Source organism: Chionomys nivalis, chromosome X (assembly GCF_950005125.1).
Source record: "Chionomys nivalis chromosome X, mChiNiv1.1, whole genome shotgun sequence".
NCBI classification, from domain to species: domain Eukaryota; kingdom Metazoa; phylum Chordata; class Mammalia; order Rodentia; family Cricetidae; genus Chionomys; species Chionomys nivalis.
This window is the reverse complement of record NC_080112.1, coordinates 52,899,505-52,917,952: the sequence shown is the minus strand read 5'-3', so window position 1 is coordinate 52,917,952 and position 18,448 is coordinate 52,899,505. Positions and strand designations below refer to the sequence as shown.

At 36.6% G+C, this 18,448-nt stretch overlaps 1 protein-coding gene across 2 annotated transcripts in view; it reads right to left on the bottom strand.

Moving 5' to 3' along the window:
• Dmd (dystrophin) overlaps positions 1-18,448 on the bottom strand; it is a 2,258,623-nt gene that overhangs the window by 1,343,791 nt on the left and 896,384 nt on the right. For both annotated transcript variants that reach the window (XM_057760244.1, XM_057760245.1), the window contains 4 exons: positions 18,180-18,392; positions 15,804-15,917; positions 14,537-14,692; positions 2,103-2,273 (listed from right to left, as the gene is read on the bottom strand). In XM_057760244.1, coding sequence (XP_057616227.1) covers positions 2,103-2,273; positions 14,537-14,692; positions 15,804-15,917; positions 18,180-18,392 — 654 coding nt within the window. The remainder of the gene's footprint in view (positions 1-2,102; positions 2,274-14,536; positions 14,693-15,803; positions 15,918-18,179; positions 18,393-18,448) is intronic.

Genomic DNA, 18,448 nt, shown 5'->3' with positions numbered 1-18,448 from the left:
TACATCTGGATGTCAGAAGACAGTTTGTGATAGATAAATTGTCCTCCCCTTCCACCATATGGGTCCAAAAGCTTGAGTCCTCTTGCTTGGCAACAAGCACTTTTGCACTAGGTCCTCTCACCAGCCTTTAAGTAACCATTTATACCAATCATGCAGATCGTTCTGATGCCATCTCTAGTACAAATACCATCGCTTTAGTGATTAAGCAAATGTATATTTCTATTATTTCTTTATATTACAACTACATGTTTTCCTAAGTTCCATAATTCAAACTAGAGTAGTTAAATGTTAATAAAAGAACATACGTTAAAAATAAAATTAAAGATTTTTTTTACAAAGTTTTAGAATATAATCAATGACAGTCTTCAAAAAATATTCAAAGTAGGAGGCTGCTCATCAAAAACTCCCTTTAGGTCCCTTTATGACAGAAGAAATTAAAATAAGTTACCAAGCAGTAGTGTCATTTTAATGTCACAGAAGAAATAAACATAAAGAATATATCTGTTTGTTCTCTTAAAGAGATGTCAAAATAACTCTGCTGGCATTTGCAACAATAGAAATAAAGTTGTTCTTCAAATGAGCACAGCTAGAAATCTATCGGAAGCCCTATCACTGCACACCAGACAGCAAACTGACCTCAAGAAATTCTTTGACTTGCAAGCAGAACCTCAAGAAATTGAATTTCCTTGCCAATTCCCTCAGCTACTGTTGCCAGAGGCTGCCTGAGCCATTCTTTTTCAATTTTCCAGCATACTGCACCAATTGTGCAACTAGACCAATTATTTAAACATGCCAATCAAAGTGAACAAATTGATTGGACCACTCACTTACTTTTAGGATTGTCTTTACAATTTTAAAATTTGAAGCACACCACTACTCTCCATCCAGAGAAATAAAACAGGAAAACAGTTTCTCACTGGGCTATGTGTGTGTGTGTATGTATATACATATGTATTTGTATATATACATACACACACACACATATATATATATAAACATATATGTACACACACACACACACACACACACACACACACACACACACACATATATATATATATATATATATATATATATATATATATATATATATATTGGCTGCTCCAGTAACACAAGCAGTTAGCATGAGTACTTATAAAAATACAAAGTAGATAGAGTGATAATGAGTACAAAACAAAAGAATCCATCAAGAAACAAAGCAGGTGCTAAGGTGACATTGATCTTCTGAGAGATCTGAAATTGTATTTATTGACTTTAATTAAAGGTAATAGAAAAAATGTCACCCAAGAACTGTGATATAAGGGGATGGAACTCAAAAAGTGACAATAATTTTGAAAATTAAAAAGGTGTTATTCCAAAATATAATAGGTCAAAACAGAATGGGGCAGCATATAATCAATTCATGTTGTTCAACTACATATAAAACATGAGTAGCTGTAATTAATTGCTCTATCGGGGGTTTGTCTTATTTATATTTCTGATTAGCAGAGAAAGTAGGATCTCTGTTACCGTAAAAATACCTACTGTGAATATGGCTAGTCTCATTGCAACCTCTTCACAATCAAATTGAAAATCATCATAGACTTTAATGAGAAATCCTTGAAAGCTCTACCCTGCTGACTCAGAATAAAAATTCTTATCATTGCCCACACGACTCTGGTGGCAAAGGATGTTTATCCATTGCCTCAAATGAACCTCAAGTTATTTAGCCTCTGATCTATCGCTTTTGTGTAGGCAGTGCTTTACTACTTCCTTTCTCAATTTGTCATAGTGTCTTTGCTAGAAGTATTTCCTGTGACAGGAATGCACTCCCATGATTTATTTTGGAACACTGGCTTTTTCTCATGACTCAGATCTCGCACATTAAACATACTTCCTCACAGATGCTTTAAAAGCAAAATAGCATCTCACACCCATTAATTGTCCTCAATCAGTAATCATTTTATGAAGCAAGTGCTGTTCTTTTTTGAAAGTTACTACAAACACCATTCCCAAGTTCCTATAAGAACAGTAATATAAAAAGTACACATTTTGCAGAATCACAGTTTCAAAGATGTTATTTTTCCAGTTTTTCTTTCTTTCTTTTCTCTGATTTCTTTTACCTTCATCTCTTCAACTGCAGTCTGTAATTCATCTGGAGTTTTGTATTCAAAATCTCTCTCTAGATATTCTTCTTCAGCTTGTGTCATCCACTCATGCATCTCTGATAAGTCTTTCTGGAGACTGACAGTTTTATCCAAACCTGCTTTCAAGGCTTCCTTCCTGGTGTAGACCTTTCATAAAACAATCAAACAAACAAGAACAGCAATAGCAAAAGTTAAAACATAAGCATTGGCAGCGAATAGGAATTATTTTCACCATATTACTAATCAGTCTATACATAATGAAAAGCATGGATAATAAAGATAAAGCAAGAAGGAACATGAGTAATGAGATAAATAACCCAGATTTCACTTTCTGCTCTATGAAAGGGGCTATTGAATATACCTGGGTCCACTTGGTAAAGTTCGATCCAATGCACAACCAGCTTAGAAAGACTGGTGCTGTGAATTTTTTCACTTCCATCCCTCACTAAAGGAACTTGTGGGCTCAATGATCAGACCAGCAGAGCTGGCCAGGGTAGGCAGTTGAAGAAAACCTCAAACTAATGGGGTTTGAATGTGCTTTATAGTTGTAAATATAATCTGGAGCTACTTAGTTCGCACCATTAATAAAATAACCAGGTTGCTACATTATATGGATATATATATATATATATATATATATCAATTCTTTGTGAATAGAAAAATAGAAAATATGTGCAGTTAATAATTTTATTGGCCCATATACAATTGACCACTTTACATAATTATGTATATTTTGTGAAAAATTTTAAATATTCTAGTACTTAAAAGTCGTATAAGTATTTAAAAGTCTCATAAATCTAAGTGAAAAACAGTGGAAATGCGTAGGTGGTTCATTAAAAAGAATATATCGTGATGTACAATACAGACATATATATAGATATAAAAATGGATAGATAAATAGATAGAGATACATTGAATATGATGTTGTATAATATGTATCATAAGTATAATGGGTATACCTGCAAAGGATGTTCAAATGTGACTAATAGTTTAGTGATATATATCAATATATTTGAGCCGTGCGATGGTGGCGCACGCCTTTAATTCCAGCACTCGGGAGGCAGAGGCAGGCAGATCTCTGTGAGTTCGAGACCAGCCTGGTCTACAGAGCTAGTTCCAGATAGGCTCCAAAGCCACAGAGAAACCCTGTCTCAAAAAACCAAAAAAAAAAACAAACAATATATTTTCATATATAAAAAAGGCAAAGAATAATTACTGAAGACAAACATTTTGAAAGAGGTAGCAGAAAGATCTTTCCATGCCTGTTGAGAATAACATGAAAATGCTTCACTCTTCTGTTCACATGTAACTCTTTAGTGATTCTGACCAGATGTGAACAAGTTTTTATATTTTGAATAATGCCTTGTTTTACAAAAATGACGTTTTCTGCATGTTTGATACTAAATATCTGTATAATTACAAATCAGTAATAATTAATGTAATGTAATTATTATGTTTTTTTTTCTCTTTAGTTCAATATACTAACCTAGCTACCAAAGTAAATACTTCTCTTGAATATATCACCAACACCAAATTTGGCAATTATTCTGATAAATACATATTTTTTCACAGTAAATCCATAAAGACCCAAAGCCAACACACTATTAAATTTTGTATTATTTCTTTTATTTTTTAAAAAAGAAAACAAATTATTTATTCATTTTACATACCAATCTGAGTTCCTACTTCCTCCCTTTCTCCCATCCACTCCAAATTAGCCCCACCCCATGCCATCCACTCTTCAGAGAGAGCAAGGTACATTGCTTTAGGGAAGGTTTCATGCCCTCCCTAATGTATCCAGGCTGAACAAAGTATCCATCTAAAGAGAATAGGTTCACAAAAAGCCAGTATAAATAGAAGGGATAAATCCTGGTGCTACTGCCAGTGGCGCCACAGTCTGCCCCAGTAATACAAATGTCACCCACACTCAGAGGGTCTAGTTTGAACCTATGCTGATTCCTTCACTGTCAGGATCGAGTTAGTGAGCTCTCATTAGCTCAGGTAAACTTTTCACTGGATGTCCCTGTCATGGTCTTGACCTCTTTGCTCATATTCTCACTCCTCCCAGGGGAGAAGCGGGAAGAGAACTTGAGGGAACAGGATAGTCGAGATGGAGGAAGAACTGAGATAAGAGCAAGAAAAGAGATGTCTTTGTTGAGGGAGTCATTATGGGGCTAGCAAGAAACCTGGCACTAGAGAAATTCCCAGGAATCCACAAGGATGACCCTAGCTAAGACCCTAAGCAATTGAGGAGAGGGTGCCTGAACTGGCCTTGCCCTGTAGTTAGATTGATAACTATCTTATGATGGAGGTGGGTCATCTTTTTATCTGTTGTTTTATTGTTTAAGTAATAAAGAAACTGCCTTGGCCCCTTTGATAGGACAGAAAATTAGGTAGGTGGAGTGGACAGAACAGGATGTTGGGAGAAAGAAGCCGAGTAAGGAGTCGCCATGATTCTCCCACTCCAGACAGACACAGGTTAAGATCTTTCCTGGTAAGCCAGCTCGTGGTACTACACAAAATATTAAAAATGGGTTAGATCAATATGTAAGAGCTAGCCAATAAGAGGCTGAAACTAATGAGCCAGGCAGTGATTAAAAAAATACAATTCCGGTATAATTATTTCGGGACATAAGCTAGCCATGCTAGCTTATCTTCATCCAGCAAATGATGGAAACAAAGGCAGAGACCCACAGCAAAGCAGCATGCTATTAAATTTTTACATAGCTACAATTCTTTCTCTGAATCTTTTGAAGCTGTTGAAAATACAAAGTACTAAAAAGACTAATAGAATTTAATCAAGATTTGTAGTGAAAGAGTCATGCTATACTATACAAATAAACTAGAGGAAAGGGGTTGGCAGCAGACTTTCTAAGGACAGAAAGGTACATTCTGAGAAGATAACATGAGTGTCCTGGAAGTGGAAATCTTTGGAATCAGAAAAAGTGATTCTAGTGACAGAACTCAGTCCCTAGAAAGATAACATCATTTGTCTTCCTTCATGTTCATAACTAACCTAAGATCTTATTAGCAAGCATAGCTTCTAAACTCTTCCACAAACTTGAAAAACCATGGCTTTACTAGCCAGAGAGAAATTCTAAAACTTTTGTGTTTTCCTAAATTAAAAGGGTTACATGGCATTTCCTCTTTTTTTTTTTTTTCGGTTTTTCGAGACAGGGTTTCTCTGTGGTTTTGGATTAAATATATCATATTGGCAATGTTAAACTGTCATGATCTACAAAGCTGTCAGTACCAGCTGATTATAGTGCATTCTAGTTCTTCTTGTCTTAATGTTGTGAAATTTTCAAGTATAATATTGAGTACCATTTCATGTATAATCTTTAAAATATGACTTCAGAATAAGAAATAACTTTAGTTTACTTAGATAAAGTTTAACTAGGGCTGGAGAGATGGCTCAGCCGTTAAAGGCTAGGCTCACAACCAAAAATATTAGATAAAGTTTAACTAATTTAAATTCCGTCTTCTAACTTAACTAGCATTTTCATGATGCTAACTAAAATGTTCACTTTATTCCTGATTTACTTCTGATAATAAACATTTAGTAATTACGCAGTCAAATAAAAAGGCAAAGAAAATTAATGAATAAAATATCTAATTGAGCTATCTCTTCAGTGCATTTAAACATTTTAATAAATATCTACACACTATGATAATTTAAGGTATGTATAAGCACAAAACTGTCTTTCTTCTCTTTCCGTTAATTCCTTACTTTCTTTGTGCTTAGTTCAATAATTTGTAGACTACCTTAATAAGATTTATCTTTTATTTTATTTTTTTCTCTCATTTTTTTTATTCTTTTTTAATTAAAATTTCCAACTGCTCCCCGTTTCCCATTTCCCTCCCCCTCCTCCCACATATTGCCGCCTCCCCCTGCTCCCCTCCCCCTATCCCCACTCCACTTCTCCTCCCCCCAGTCCACACCCCCTCCCTCTCGATACTGAAGAGCAGTCCAAATTCCCTGCTCTACAGGAAGACCAAGGTCCTCCCACTTCTATCTAGGTTCAGGAAGGTGAGCATCCAAACAGGCTACGCTCCCACAAAGCCAGTTCATGTATTAGGATCGAAACCTAGTGCCATTGTCCTTGGCTTCTCATCAGCCTTCATTGTCCGCCTTGTTCAGAGAGTCCAGGTCAACCCATGCTTATTCAGTCCCAGTCCAGCTGGCCTTGGAGAGCTCCCAATAGATCAGTTCCACTGTCACAGTGGGTGGGTGCACGCCTCGTGGTCCTGATTTCCTTGCTCATGTTCTCCCTCCTTCTGCTCCTCATTTGGACCTTAAGAGCTCAGACGATTGCTCCAAATTGGGTCTCTGTCTCTCTCTCGATCCATCGCCAGATGAAAGTTCCTGTGCCATTCTCCTTGGCCTCTCGTCAGCTCTCATTGTCCGCCACATTCAGAGAGTCCGGTTTTATCCCATGTTTTTTCCAGTAGCAGTCCACCTGGCCTTGGTGAGCTCCCAATAGATCGCCCCCCTTGTCTCAGTGGTTGGGTGCACCCCTCAAGGTCCTGACTTCCTTGTTCATGTTCTCTCTCCTTCTGCCCCTCATTATAACCTTGGGAGCTCAGTCCGGTGCTCCCGTGTGGGTCTCTGTCTCTATCTCCATCCATCGCTAGATGAAGGTTCTATGGCGATATGCAAGATATTTATCAGTATGATTATAGGATAGGTTCATTTCAGGTTCCCTATCCTCAGGTGCCCCAATGAACTAACTGGGGACATTGCCCTGGGCATCTGGTAGCCATTCCAGGTTCAAGTCTCTTGCCAACCCTTAGGTGGCTCCCTTACCTAAGGTATGAGTTTCCTTGCTCCCCAATCCAACCTTCCTTTGACCCCAATCATCCCGATTCCCCCAGTTCCCCTCATCCTCTCCTTCACACTTTTCTCTCCCCATCACCCCTCATACCCATCCCACCCAACCCCCCAAGATTCCAATGTTTTGCCCATCAATCTTGTCTATTTCCCATAGCTGGGAGGATATCTATATGTTTTTCCTTGGGTTTACCCTCTTGTTTAGCTTCTTTAGGATCACAAATTATAGACTCAGTGGCCCCTATCCATGGCTAGAAACCAATTATGAGTGAGTACATCCCATGATCTTCTTTTTGGGTCTGGGTTACCTCACTCAGGATAGTATTTTCTATTTCCATCCATTTGCATGCAAAATTCGAGAAGTCATTGTTTTTTACCGCAGAGTAGTACTCTAATGTATACATATTCCACACTTTCTTCATCCATTCTTCTATTGAAGGGCATCTAGGTTGCTTCCAGGTTCTGGCTATTACAAATAATGCTGCTATGAACATAGTTGGACAAATGCTTTTGTCATATGATAGGGCATCTCTTGGGTATATTCCCAAGAGTGCTATTGCTGGGTCCAGGGGTAGGTTGATCCCAATTTTTCTGAGAAACCGCCACACTGATTTCCAAAGTGGTTGCACAAGTTTGCAGTCCCACCAGCAATGGATGAGGGTACCCCTTTCTCCACAACCTCTCCAGCAAAGGCTATCCTTAGTGTTTTTGATTTTAGCCATTCTGACAGGTGTAAGATGATATCTCAAAGTTGTTTTGATTTGCATTTCTCTGATCGATAAGGAGGTTGAGCATGACCTTAAGTATCTTTTGGCCATTTTAACTTCTTCTGATGAGAATTCTCTGTTCAGTTCAGTGCCCCATTTTTTAATTGGGTTCATTATCCTTTTAAAGTCTAGTTTCTTGAGTTCTTTATATATTTTGGAGATCAGACCTTTGTCTGTAGCGGGGTTGGTGAAGATCTTCTCCCAGTCAGTAGGCTGCCTTTTTGTCTTAATGACAGTGTCCTTTGCTTTACAGAAGCTTCTCAGTTTCAGGAGGTCCCATTTATTCAATGTTGCCCTTAATGTCTGTGCTGCTGGGGTTATACATAGGAAGCGATCTCCTGTGCCCATATGTTGTAGGGTACTTCCCATTTTCTCTTCTATCAGGTTCAGTGTGTTCAGATTGATATTGAGGTCTTTGATCCATTTGGACTTGAGTTTTGTGCATGGTGATAGATATGGGTCTATTTTCATTCTTCTACAGGTTGACATCCAGTTGTGCCAGCACCATTTGTTGAAGATGCTTTCTTTCTTCCATTGTATACTTTTAGCTCCTTTATCGAAAATTAGTTGTTCATAGGTTTGTGGGTTAAAATCCGGGTCTTCTATACGATTCCATTGGTTGACTGCTCTGTTTTTATGCCAGTACCACGCTGCTTCATTACTGTAGCTCTGTAATAGAGTTTGAAGTCAGGGATGGTAATGCCTCCAGAAGTTCCTTTATTGTATAAGATTGTTTTGGCTATCCTGGGTTTTTTGTTTCTCCATATAAAGTTGATTATTGTCCTTTCAAGATCTGTGAAGAATTTTGATGGGATTTTATTGGGGATTGCATTGAATCTATAAATTGCCCTTGGTAGAATTGCCATTTTTACTATGTTGATCCTCCCAATCCAGGAGCAAGGGAGATCCTTCCATTTTCTGGTATCCTCTTCAATTTCTTTCTTCAATGCCTTAAAGTTCTTGTCAAATAGATCTTTCACTTCCTTGGTTAGAGTTACCCCAAGATATTTTATGCTTTTTGTGGCTATCGTGAAAGGTGATGATTCTCTTATTTCCCTCTCTGCTTCCATATCCTTTGTGTATAAGAGGGCGACTGATTTTTTGGAGTTGATCTTGTATCCTGCCACATTACTAAAGGCGTTTATCAGCTGTAGGAGTTCTTTGGTGGAGTTTTTGGGGTTGCTCATGTACACTATCATATCATCTGCAAATAATGCAAGTTTAACTTCTTCCTTTCCAATTTGAATCCCCTTTATCCCCTTATGTTGTCTTATTGCTATTGCTAAAACTTCGAGAACTATATTGAAGAGGTATGGAGAGAGTGGACAGCCTTGGCGTGTTCCTGATTTTAGTGGGATGGCTTTAAGTTTCTCTCCATTTAATTTGATATTAGCTGTCGGCTTGCTGTATATAGCTTTAATTAAATTTAGGTATGACCCTTGTATCCCTAATCTCTCCAAGACTTTTATCATAAAGGGATGTTGAATTTTGTCAAATGTTTTTTCAGCGTCTAATGAAACGATCATATGGTTTTTTTCTTTCAGTTTATTTATATGATGGATTACATTGATAGATTTGCGTATGTTAAACCAGCCCTGCATCTCTGGTATGAAGCCTACTTGATCATAATGGATAATTTTTCTAATGTGTTCTTGGATTCGGTTTGCCAGAATTTTGTTGAGGATTTTTGCGTCGATGTTCATGAGTGAGATTGGCCTGTAATTTTCTTTCTTGGTTGGGTCTTTGTGTGGTTTTGGTATCAGAGTTACCGTAGCTTCATAAAAGGAATTTGGCAATGACTCTTCTGTTTCTATATTGTGAAATACCTTAAGGAGTATAGGTATTATGTCTTCTTGGAAGTTCTGGTAGAATTCCGCATTGAAACCATCTGGTCCTGGACTTTTTTTGGAAGGGAGGTTTTTGATAACCGCTTCTAATTCTTCACGACTAACAGGTCTATTTAGGTTGTTCAACTGGTCCTGGTTTAACTTTGGTATATGGTATTTATTTAAATAGTGTCCATTTCTTTTACATTTTCCAGTTTTGTGGCATACAGGCTTTTGTAGTAAGATCTAATGATTCTCTGAATTTCCTCTGTGTCTGTGGTTATGTCTCCCTTTTCATTTCTGATCTTATTAATTTGCAAATTCTCTCTCTGCCGTTTGATTAGTTTGGATAGGGGTTTATCAATCTTGTTGATTTTCTCCAGGAACCATGTTTTTGATTTATTGATTCTTTCAATTGTTTTCTGTGTTTCTATTTTGTTGATTTCAGCCCTCAGTTTGATTATTTCCAGTCTTCTACCCCTTCTAGGTGAGTCTGCTTCTTTTTTTTTCTAGAGCTTTCAGGTGGGCTGTTAAGTCTCCAATGTGTGCTTTCTCTGTTTTCTTTAAGTGGGCAGTCAGTGCTATGAACTTTCCTCTCAGGACTGCTTTCATAGTGTCCCATAGGTTTGAGTATGTTGTTTCTTTATTTTCATTGTCTTCAAGGAAGACTTTAATTTCTTTCTTTATTTCTTCCTTAATCCAGGTATGGTTCAGTAGTTGACTATTCAGTTTCCATGAGTTTGTAGGCTTTCTGGGCGTAGCATTGTTGCTGAATTCTAGCTTTAATCCATGGTGATCTGATAAGATACAGGTGGTTATTAATATTTTTTTGTAACTGTGAATGTTTGCTTTGTTACCGAGTATGTGGTCGATTTTTGAGAAGGTTCCATGAGCTGCAGAGAAGAAGGTATATTCTTTCCTATTTGGGTGGAATATTCTATAGATGTCTGTTAAGTCCATTTGATTCATTACCTCCATTAATTCTCTTATTTTCTGTTAGGTTTCTGTCTAATTGACCTGTCCATTGGTGAGAGAGGAGTATTAAAGTCTCCTACTATTAATGTGTGCGGTTTGATGGCTGCCTTGAGTTTTAACAATGTTTCTTTTACGTACGTGGGTGCTTTTATATTAGGGGCATAGATATTCAGGCTTGAGATTTCATCCTGATGAATTGTTCCTGTTATGAGTAGAAAATGTCCCTCTCCATCTCTTCTGATTGATTTAAGTTTGAAGTCAACTTTGTTAGAAATTAGTATGGCCACACCTGCTTGTTTCCTAGGTCCATTTACTTGATAAGCCTTATCCCAGCCCTTTACTCTGAGTAGGTGCCTGTCTTTGTGGTTGAGGTGTGTTTCTTGTAAACAGCAGAATGTTGGATCCTGTTTTCGTATCCAATCTCTTAGTCTGTGCCTTTTTATAGGTGAGTTGAGTCCATTGACATTAAGTGATATTAATGACCAGTGGTTGTTAACTCCGGTCATTTTTTTTAGTAGTTGATTTTGTGTGTTTCCCTTCTTTGAGATGTGCTGGTAAAGGGTCTCTAGATGTCTGAGTTATTGTGGTCATTGTTGGACTCCTTGATTAGTGATTTTCCTTCTATTACTTTCTGTAAGGCTGGATTTGTGGCTACGTATTGTTTAAATTTGTTTTTATCCTGGAAAATTTTGTTTTCTCCATTTATAGTGAACAAAAGCTTGGCTGGGTATAGTAGTCTGGGCTTGCATCCATGGTCTCTTAGTTTCTGCAGTACATCTATCCAGGACCTTCTGGCTTTCATGGTTTCCATAGAGAAGTCAGGTGTAAGTCTGATAGGTTTACCTTTATAAGTAACTTGGCCTTTTTCCTTTGCTGCTCTTAGTATTCTTTCTTTATTCTGTATGCTTTGTGTTTTGATTATTATATGGCGAGAGGATGTTTTTTTTTGATCCAGCCTATTCGGTGTTTTGTATGCTTCTTGAACCTTCATAGGTATATCTTTCTTTAGGTTGGGAAAGTTTTCTTCTATAATTTTATTAAATATATTTTCTGGACCGTTGAGCTGCGCTTCTTCTCCTTCTTCTATTCCTATTATTCTTAGGTTTGGTCTTTTTATTGTGTCCCATATTTCCTGAATGTTTTGTGATGAGAATTTGTTGGCCTTGCTGTTTTCTTTGATCAGCGTGTTTATTTTCTCTATGGTATCTTCAGAATCTGAGATTCTTTCTTTTATCTCTTGTATTCTGTTGGTTATGCTTGCTTCTGTAGTCTCTATTCGTTTACCTAGATTTTCCCTGTCCAGCTGGCCTTCTGTTTGTGTTTTCTTCTTTGCCTCCATTTCAGTTTTTAAGTCTTGAACTGTTTCCATTATCTGTTTGATTGTTTTTCCTTGGTTTCCTAGGGTATCATTCACTGATTTACTCAATTCTTCAAACTTTCTGTTATACTTCTCATCCATTTCTATAAGGGCATTTTTTACATGCTGTTTAAGGGCGTCAATCACTTTCATAAAGTCAATTTTATCTACTTCTTCATGATTAAGTTGTTCATGTCCTCCTGTTGTGAGGTTGCTGGGTTCTGGTGGTTTCATATAGTTTTTCTGATTGTTGGGTGAATTCTTGCATTGGCGCCTGCCCATCTCTTTCTCCGAATGCTCCCCTATGGATCTTCTTTTACCGGATCAGGTCTCCTTGCCTACTGATGTACCTTCCCAGTGATGGCACTCTGCAGTGTTAGCTCTCCTGGTGCTCCAGTGATGTCTCTCCTGGTACCAATATCAGATCTCCGTGCCCAAAGACGGCTCTCCTGGTACCCAGATTAGCTCTCCCACTGATGGCTCTCCTGGTGCCAAGATTAGATCTCCGTGCAGGTTGGGTAGTTCGTAAACAAAGCTCCTACCTTGCTTGGTGCAGGCAGGCCAGTGAAACAAAGGAAGTCTCGCCTGCCTACTTGCCCTGAGGATTTGCCCCCAGCGCCAGACAGACTGAGCTGGATGGTGTTATGTGCCCAAAGAGGAAATGGGGCAGAAGGAAGAAGGGTTCTGGATGCAAGCTGGGTGGGACAAGAAGAGAGAGGCAGTATGCAGGGTGTAGAGCCCCTGCAGGCAGCCCAGGGAGTATAGGGTGGGGGATGAGGAACTTCAGAGTTCCCTGTCCAGGGCTGCTTCTGCCGCCGCCGGTCACAAACTCACCCCACTGCTGTCTCTCCTGGTGCCAAGATCAGATCTCCGTGCAGGTTGGGTAGTTCGTAAACAAAGCCCTTACCTTGCTTGTTGCAGGCAGGCCAGTGAAACAAAGGAAGTCTCGCCTGCCTACTTGCCCTGAGGATTTGCCCCCAGCGACAGACAGACTGAGCTGGATGGTGTTATGTGCCCAAAGAGGAAAGGGGGCAGAAGGAAGAAGGGTTCTGGATGCAAGCTGGGTGGGACAAGAAGAGAGAGGCAGTATGCAGGGTGTAGAGCCCCTGCAGGGAGCCCGTTATCTTTTATTTTTTAAATAGCTAAAATCTTGACATGGATCATTCAGATACATTATCTCTGAAATTTCCAATAATGTTTTTCTTCTTTATTTTTAAATATAATGTAAACTCCATGTCATTTTGTTATTTTAAAAATCAGATTCAGGGATTGTTAAGTATTTTCAACTAATACAGACATTTGAACTTTTAGGAAAAAGTATTATTTAACATCAGAGTAAACACTACATATTCATTCTAACGTGCAAACATTTCTAGAAAGGACCAATTTACATTTAATTTCTATTTTCCCTCTGGAACAGTGAAGTGGAATCACCATATCCCACCCCCTGAAAACCTAGGTAATTTGGTGACAGAAAATGTATGTGGAATGCGATACCTCAAGGAAAAAAATGAGATTTTTTTTTTTATTTTTCAATACCAGGATTGGAAAATAGCTACACTCTATGGCTAGTTTTTGTTAGGCAACATGTCACTTCATTCATAGCTTTACTTGAACAGTGAGTTCCTAATACACATTACAGAAAATAATAGGTCTCAAGCATAAAAAAAATGAATTGAAAAGTTATTTAAAAAATGCTTCTATAAACAATGAAAAATCTGTTTGAGTAGTGCTGTTGGCTTTCGTTTTTTAATTTCCTGCTGCTGATCCCACTTTTTTTCTCAGTAAAATATTTGTGTTATTTCTAGTCCTCTGTTCAGGATCTTCCTAAAACTATTATATTTCATCTAGGCCTTGTGGAAATTTTCAGAGATATAATCCACCATTTAAGCGTTTTTACTCTGGGCAGCTGTTCTATCAATGACTAGAAGATGTGAAGAATGCAACTTAGCTGACCCTGGGCTATCTCAGCTGTGAGTTAACGGAACAGTTACACATTTGTCGACAATTGTATCAACTGCACAAATTTGCTTTGACTTTCTCTTATAAATTCTTTCCTTTCTCAAACTTAGCCTTTGTCTTTTGGCATCATTACTTTTCAACTTTGAAAGGTTACTTAAAATAACCAAAGACTAGTTATCTCTTCAATACAGAAATGAAAGGGCACAAAACTTAAAAGCAATTACTGCTTTAGTACAAAATATAGTGATTTAAGCACGAACTATTTGACACACACTCCCCATAAATGTGCTTTATTTTCCACAATTTAATGCTGAAATTAGAAATAAATATCTACAAAAAATGTTATATTAACAGGAAAACCTGAATATGAATGCAGAGTTTATTTCCATATTAAGTAAATATAAATATGTATTCTATCCTCATTAAGTCAATTAATAAAATTGATCCATTTTTAGAAATAAAGAAATTTTATTTCAGTTTTTAATATGGATATTAGGTACTATTGAAAATATTGACTAAAATGTAGCCATATATGAGAGAAACAACTAATTTGTTTGAAATAAAAGTAGTTTTGACAGTCAAAATAATCAAGATGAAAGTTTTCAATGTAGGTAATGATGAAGTCAGACCATCAGAAACTTTACTAAATTCATGGACATAGGATAAGCCACAGTGAATTAAACTGTGCATACCTGGCGGCACATGTGATCCCACTGACTGTTAAGTTCTCTGAGTTCCGTTTCAAGTCTAGATGCAAATTCTTGTTCAGCTTCACTCTTTATCTTCTGGCCACCTTCATTGACACTGTTTAGACTTGGCTGTATTGTCTGAATATCACTGACTAAAAGCTGAAGAAACAATGTGTTGTTTAACATGACAGAAAAAGTATCACCATAAATTTACAATTATAAATATAAATAAATATATATATATAATTACATCTGACATGAATTTTGACTACTAAAAGATTACCAAAACACAAATCTTCATGAAGTCCTTAAAATATTCAGTGGTTGTTATGCTATCAACGATGCAGGAAATTATCTACACATATGCCACTTATCTCAAAGACTTTCAAATAAACTAGGTATTTCTTGCTAGAAAATGAGTCAAGTTAATGATATTCATACATGAATAGCTTCAAAATAATTTTGGTTATGAAAAACAGGCTACTCCAATACTTGTCCATCATAGAATTGCGTTTTAGCTTTTACTTGAAAAGAAAGTAATTTCAAGAAACTGATTACTTGCCCCATGTTGCATGTCAATGTTCTGAGGAATAGCATTTCAGAACTATAGATTGTTGGGCTTAAGAGATGACTCAGTGGGCAAAATGGTTGCTATGAACAGAAAACTTAAGTTCATATATGTAAAAACTTGGCCACAGTAGTGTGTGTACTTATTCTACTAATTGCAAAGAAAAATGTACACCTGGTGCTTGCTAGTTAGTTAATTTAGACAACTGTTGAGCCCTGATTCACTGAGAGACTTACTCAAAAAATACCATGGAAACCATGAGAGGAAGGCACTTAATATTCGTCTCTGGCATTCGTTCAAAGTGTACATGACACACACACACACATGTATACACTATTATATAGTCTATTGAAATGCAATTAAATTTGAAAAATAACCTAGAGTAAGAACTAATAAGTACTTGAATGTTTTCTTTAGATTATATTGAATTTTGTGTTAAGATTTATAAAGTGAGGCCCAAACAATATGCAATATGGGCACTAGAGATATTTAAACTATTTTCTGAAGGCCTTGAAGTGTGCTTAACCATGTCCATGATCTTTATGCACTAGGTACTGGGATATCCAAAAATGTGTTCAGATATTTTGAACTGTCCAAACAGCAAGTGATTATGAACTGTCCCATCAGTAAGTGACTGAGCTAATTAAATTGTATTACCCAAATAAAAGATATCATTTGAAAAGCATCAGATAAAAATCTTACTCTGCATTGTTTCAGCTGTTTTTTTAGAATTTCAGAATCCCCAAGGGCAGGCCATTCCTCTTTCAGAAAAACATCAACTTCAGCCATCCATTTCTTCAAAGTTTTTATGTGATTCTGAAATAAAAAAAATACAAAACAATTTTAAGATACTATTAAGCTCTAATTGTTCTCAACATAGTTTATTATGATGATATGTCTGAATATAAGTCAGTAAACAATTTCCATGTTTGAGGGATGTCTCACTGGAGCTATTCTAGAAAAGAATATTTTTACTAAGACTGCATTTTATGGCTCATAGTATGAGCATCGGTGTATGAAGTCTGCTATTGTTAAAAATAAAAGAATACTGCCAAATGTGGTTTTATGATGTTTCTCTTGAGAACATTAAATCATATCCTCTCTTGAGAAATTTGAAGTTACAAAACAAGGCATGATAATACTAATAATGTGCCCTTAGTGTACATAAAACAAACGATGAACAGTAAACTCAATGTAATCATGCCTTTATAGCTTCCCTAAACCTGAACCTCCACAAATTGTTTTCTGCAGTTGACAGGTTAAACAGTTACTTCAGTTGGGAATCTTCAGGGAAGATTATGTTACCTTCCAAGACAAAGCTTTTAGTTTCTTATTTGTGTGATTAGTTAGAAATAATAATCAGGAAGACCGTGATTTCTTTTGTCATTTATAAATTTACAAGAACCTCCCATCCATTTTCCTTGTATTACTTTTATTCATGTACTTCGTTTCAGTCACTTTTCAAAGATATAGTTGTCACTTCTTTAACTACATGTAATTCAATCACAATGTATATTTATATTCTTTCTCCTTTCTAAAATTTATATTGAGAATACATGCTTCACATAAGGTTTTCCCTTACATGTCTCCACTATCTTCAATTCAGGTCTTACCATGAATTCCTTGATAAATTAATTATAATATCTTAAGTTCATTCATTCTTACTTCACAGAAATCCTTTTCTTAAATTTATGCCAGTGATCTCTTCCCTTTTTATGATGATGATTGGATGATGGAAACATAACTTCAATTTCCATTTTTAAAATTACTGGTAAAGCTGGGTGGTGGTGGCTCATGCTTTTAATCCCTGCACTTGGGAGGCAGAGGCAGGAGGATCTCTGTGAGTTCAAGGCCAACCTGGTGTACAAGAACTAGTGCCAGGACAGGCTCCAGAACTACAGAGAAACCTTGTCTTGAAAACATTAAAAAAAAAAAAAAGCAAATAAACCCCCAAATTAAAATTACTGGTAATAAACCTTTGTAATTGTTCTTTTGTTGTTACGTTTAATTCCATTTCCCATGTGAAATGACTCATGCAAAAGAGGAACATTCGTGACCACTTATGACATAGTACATTTCTGAACCATATATAGAAAACATACATATTGTGGATGAAATATTGTACATATTTCAAACAAATGAGAATTTTCTCCATTTTGCAAGGATCTCAGTTTTGCCTCTTTAATACTGAGTTCCAGTAGTTCAAAGTATAGTTGAGAATATCTGTATAATGATTAGTGTTTCATTAGCTCTTTTTCTTTTATATGGAGTTCTTTCTTGCCCAGTTATACTGCTTAATACAGTTTCACATAGTTAATATGTTCACAACTATTCCCAATCAAAAATATCCAATGTGACAGGGTGATGTTGCAGATAAAAGAAAGTTAAACATGTAAACAATATTCTTTGTCATCTCGCATATCATAACATCGATAGTAGAAAACTTGTTTTATTAAGAGAAAACTGAAAAAGACAAAAGGTGAAGACAGTGAAGGAGAGCAGATTAGATCGAAAAGATTCAAAGTCAGACATAGTCACCAAAAGATGCTAGGATAATAGAAGACGTGCTCATGAATAAAAGATTGGGTGCTGCTTTGAGAAGCTAAACAAAGCAAACAAATACACTTTCTCTTAAAGCCTGCATTCATAGCAAGCCTCACGCATACATGTAGATTATTGACTGGTCATTCTGGGTAGTGTTTTAAGCTGGAAAATATAGGAACGAACAATTCACTGGTAGGACCAGAATTGAAGTAAGGACACTTCTAATATATTTGACTCATAAGTATATGTTTAATTCTGGAATAATGTTTTAAATATTTATATTAAAATTTTTAACTGTGAATTGGTATTGGTGAAAATAATTGATTCAACCTATAGAAAATCCAAGAAGAATGTACCATTAAATTTTCTTAGGAAAAATATTAAAGTTATACTCATTCATGAAAGATTTGTCTTTTAATCTCATCAATGACTTTGAAGGACTCTGGGAGTCAAATATCTCTTTCCCATCACATCTTACAGTGCGCTGATCTGTGGAAAATAAGTATGAATATACAAAGAAAAACCTTGGCTTACCTGAATTTTTCGAAGTTTATTCATATGGTCTTCTAGCTTTTGGCTATGTTCCATCAGCTGGGTAGAGAGCTTCTTCCAGCGTCCCTCAACATCTTCAAATTCTAACTGATATTTCTGGCTTATTTCTGAAGGCGCTTTCTGGGACATCTCCTTCACAGTGGTGCTCAGATAGGTAAAGCCACTTTCTTGCTCTTTCAAAGAACTTTGCAAAGCCTCAAAATTAAACAGTGAAGTGCATTTACATCAAATGAGGCATAATTGATGAGATT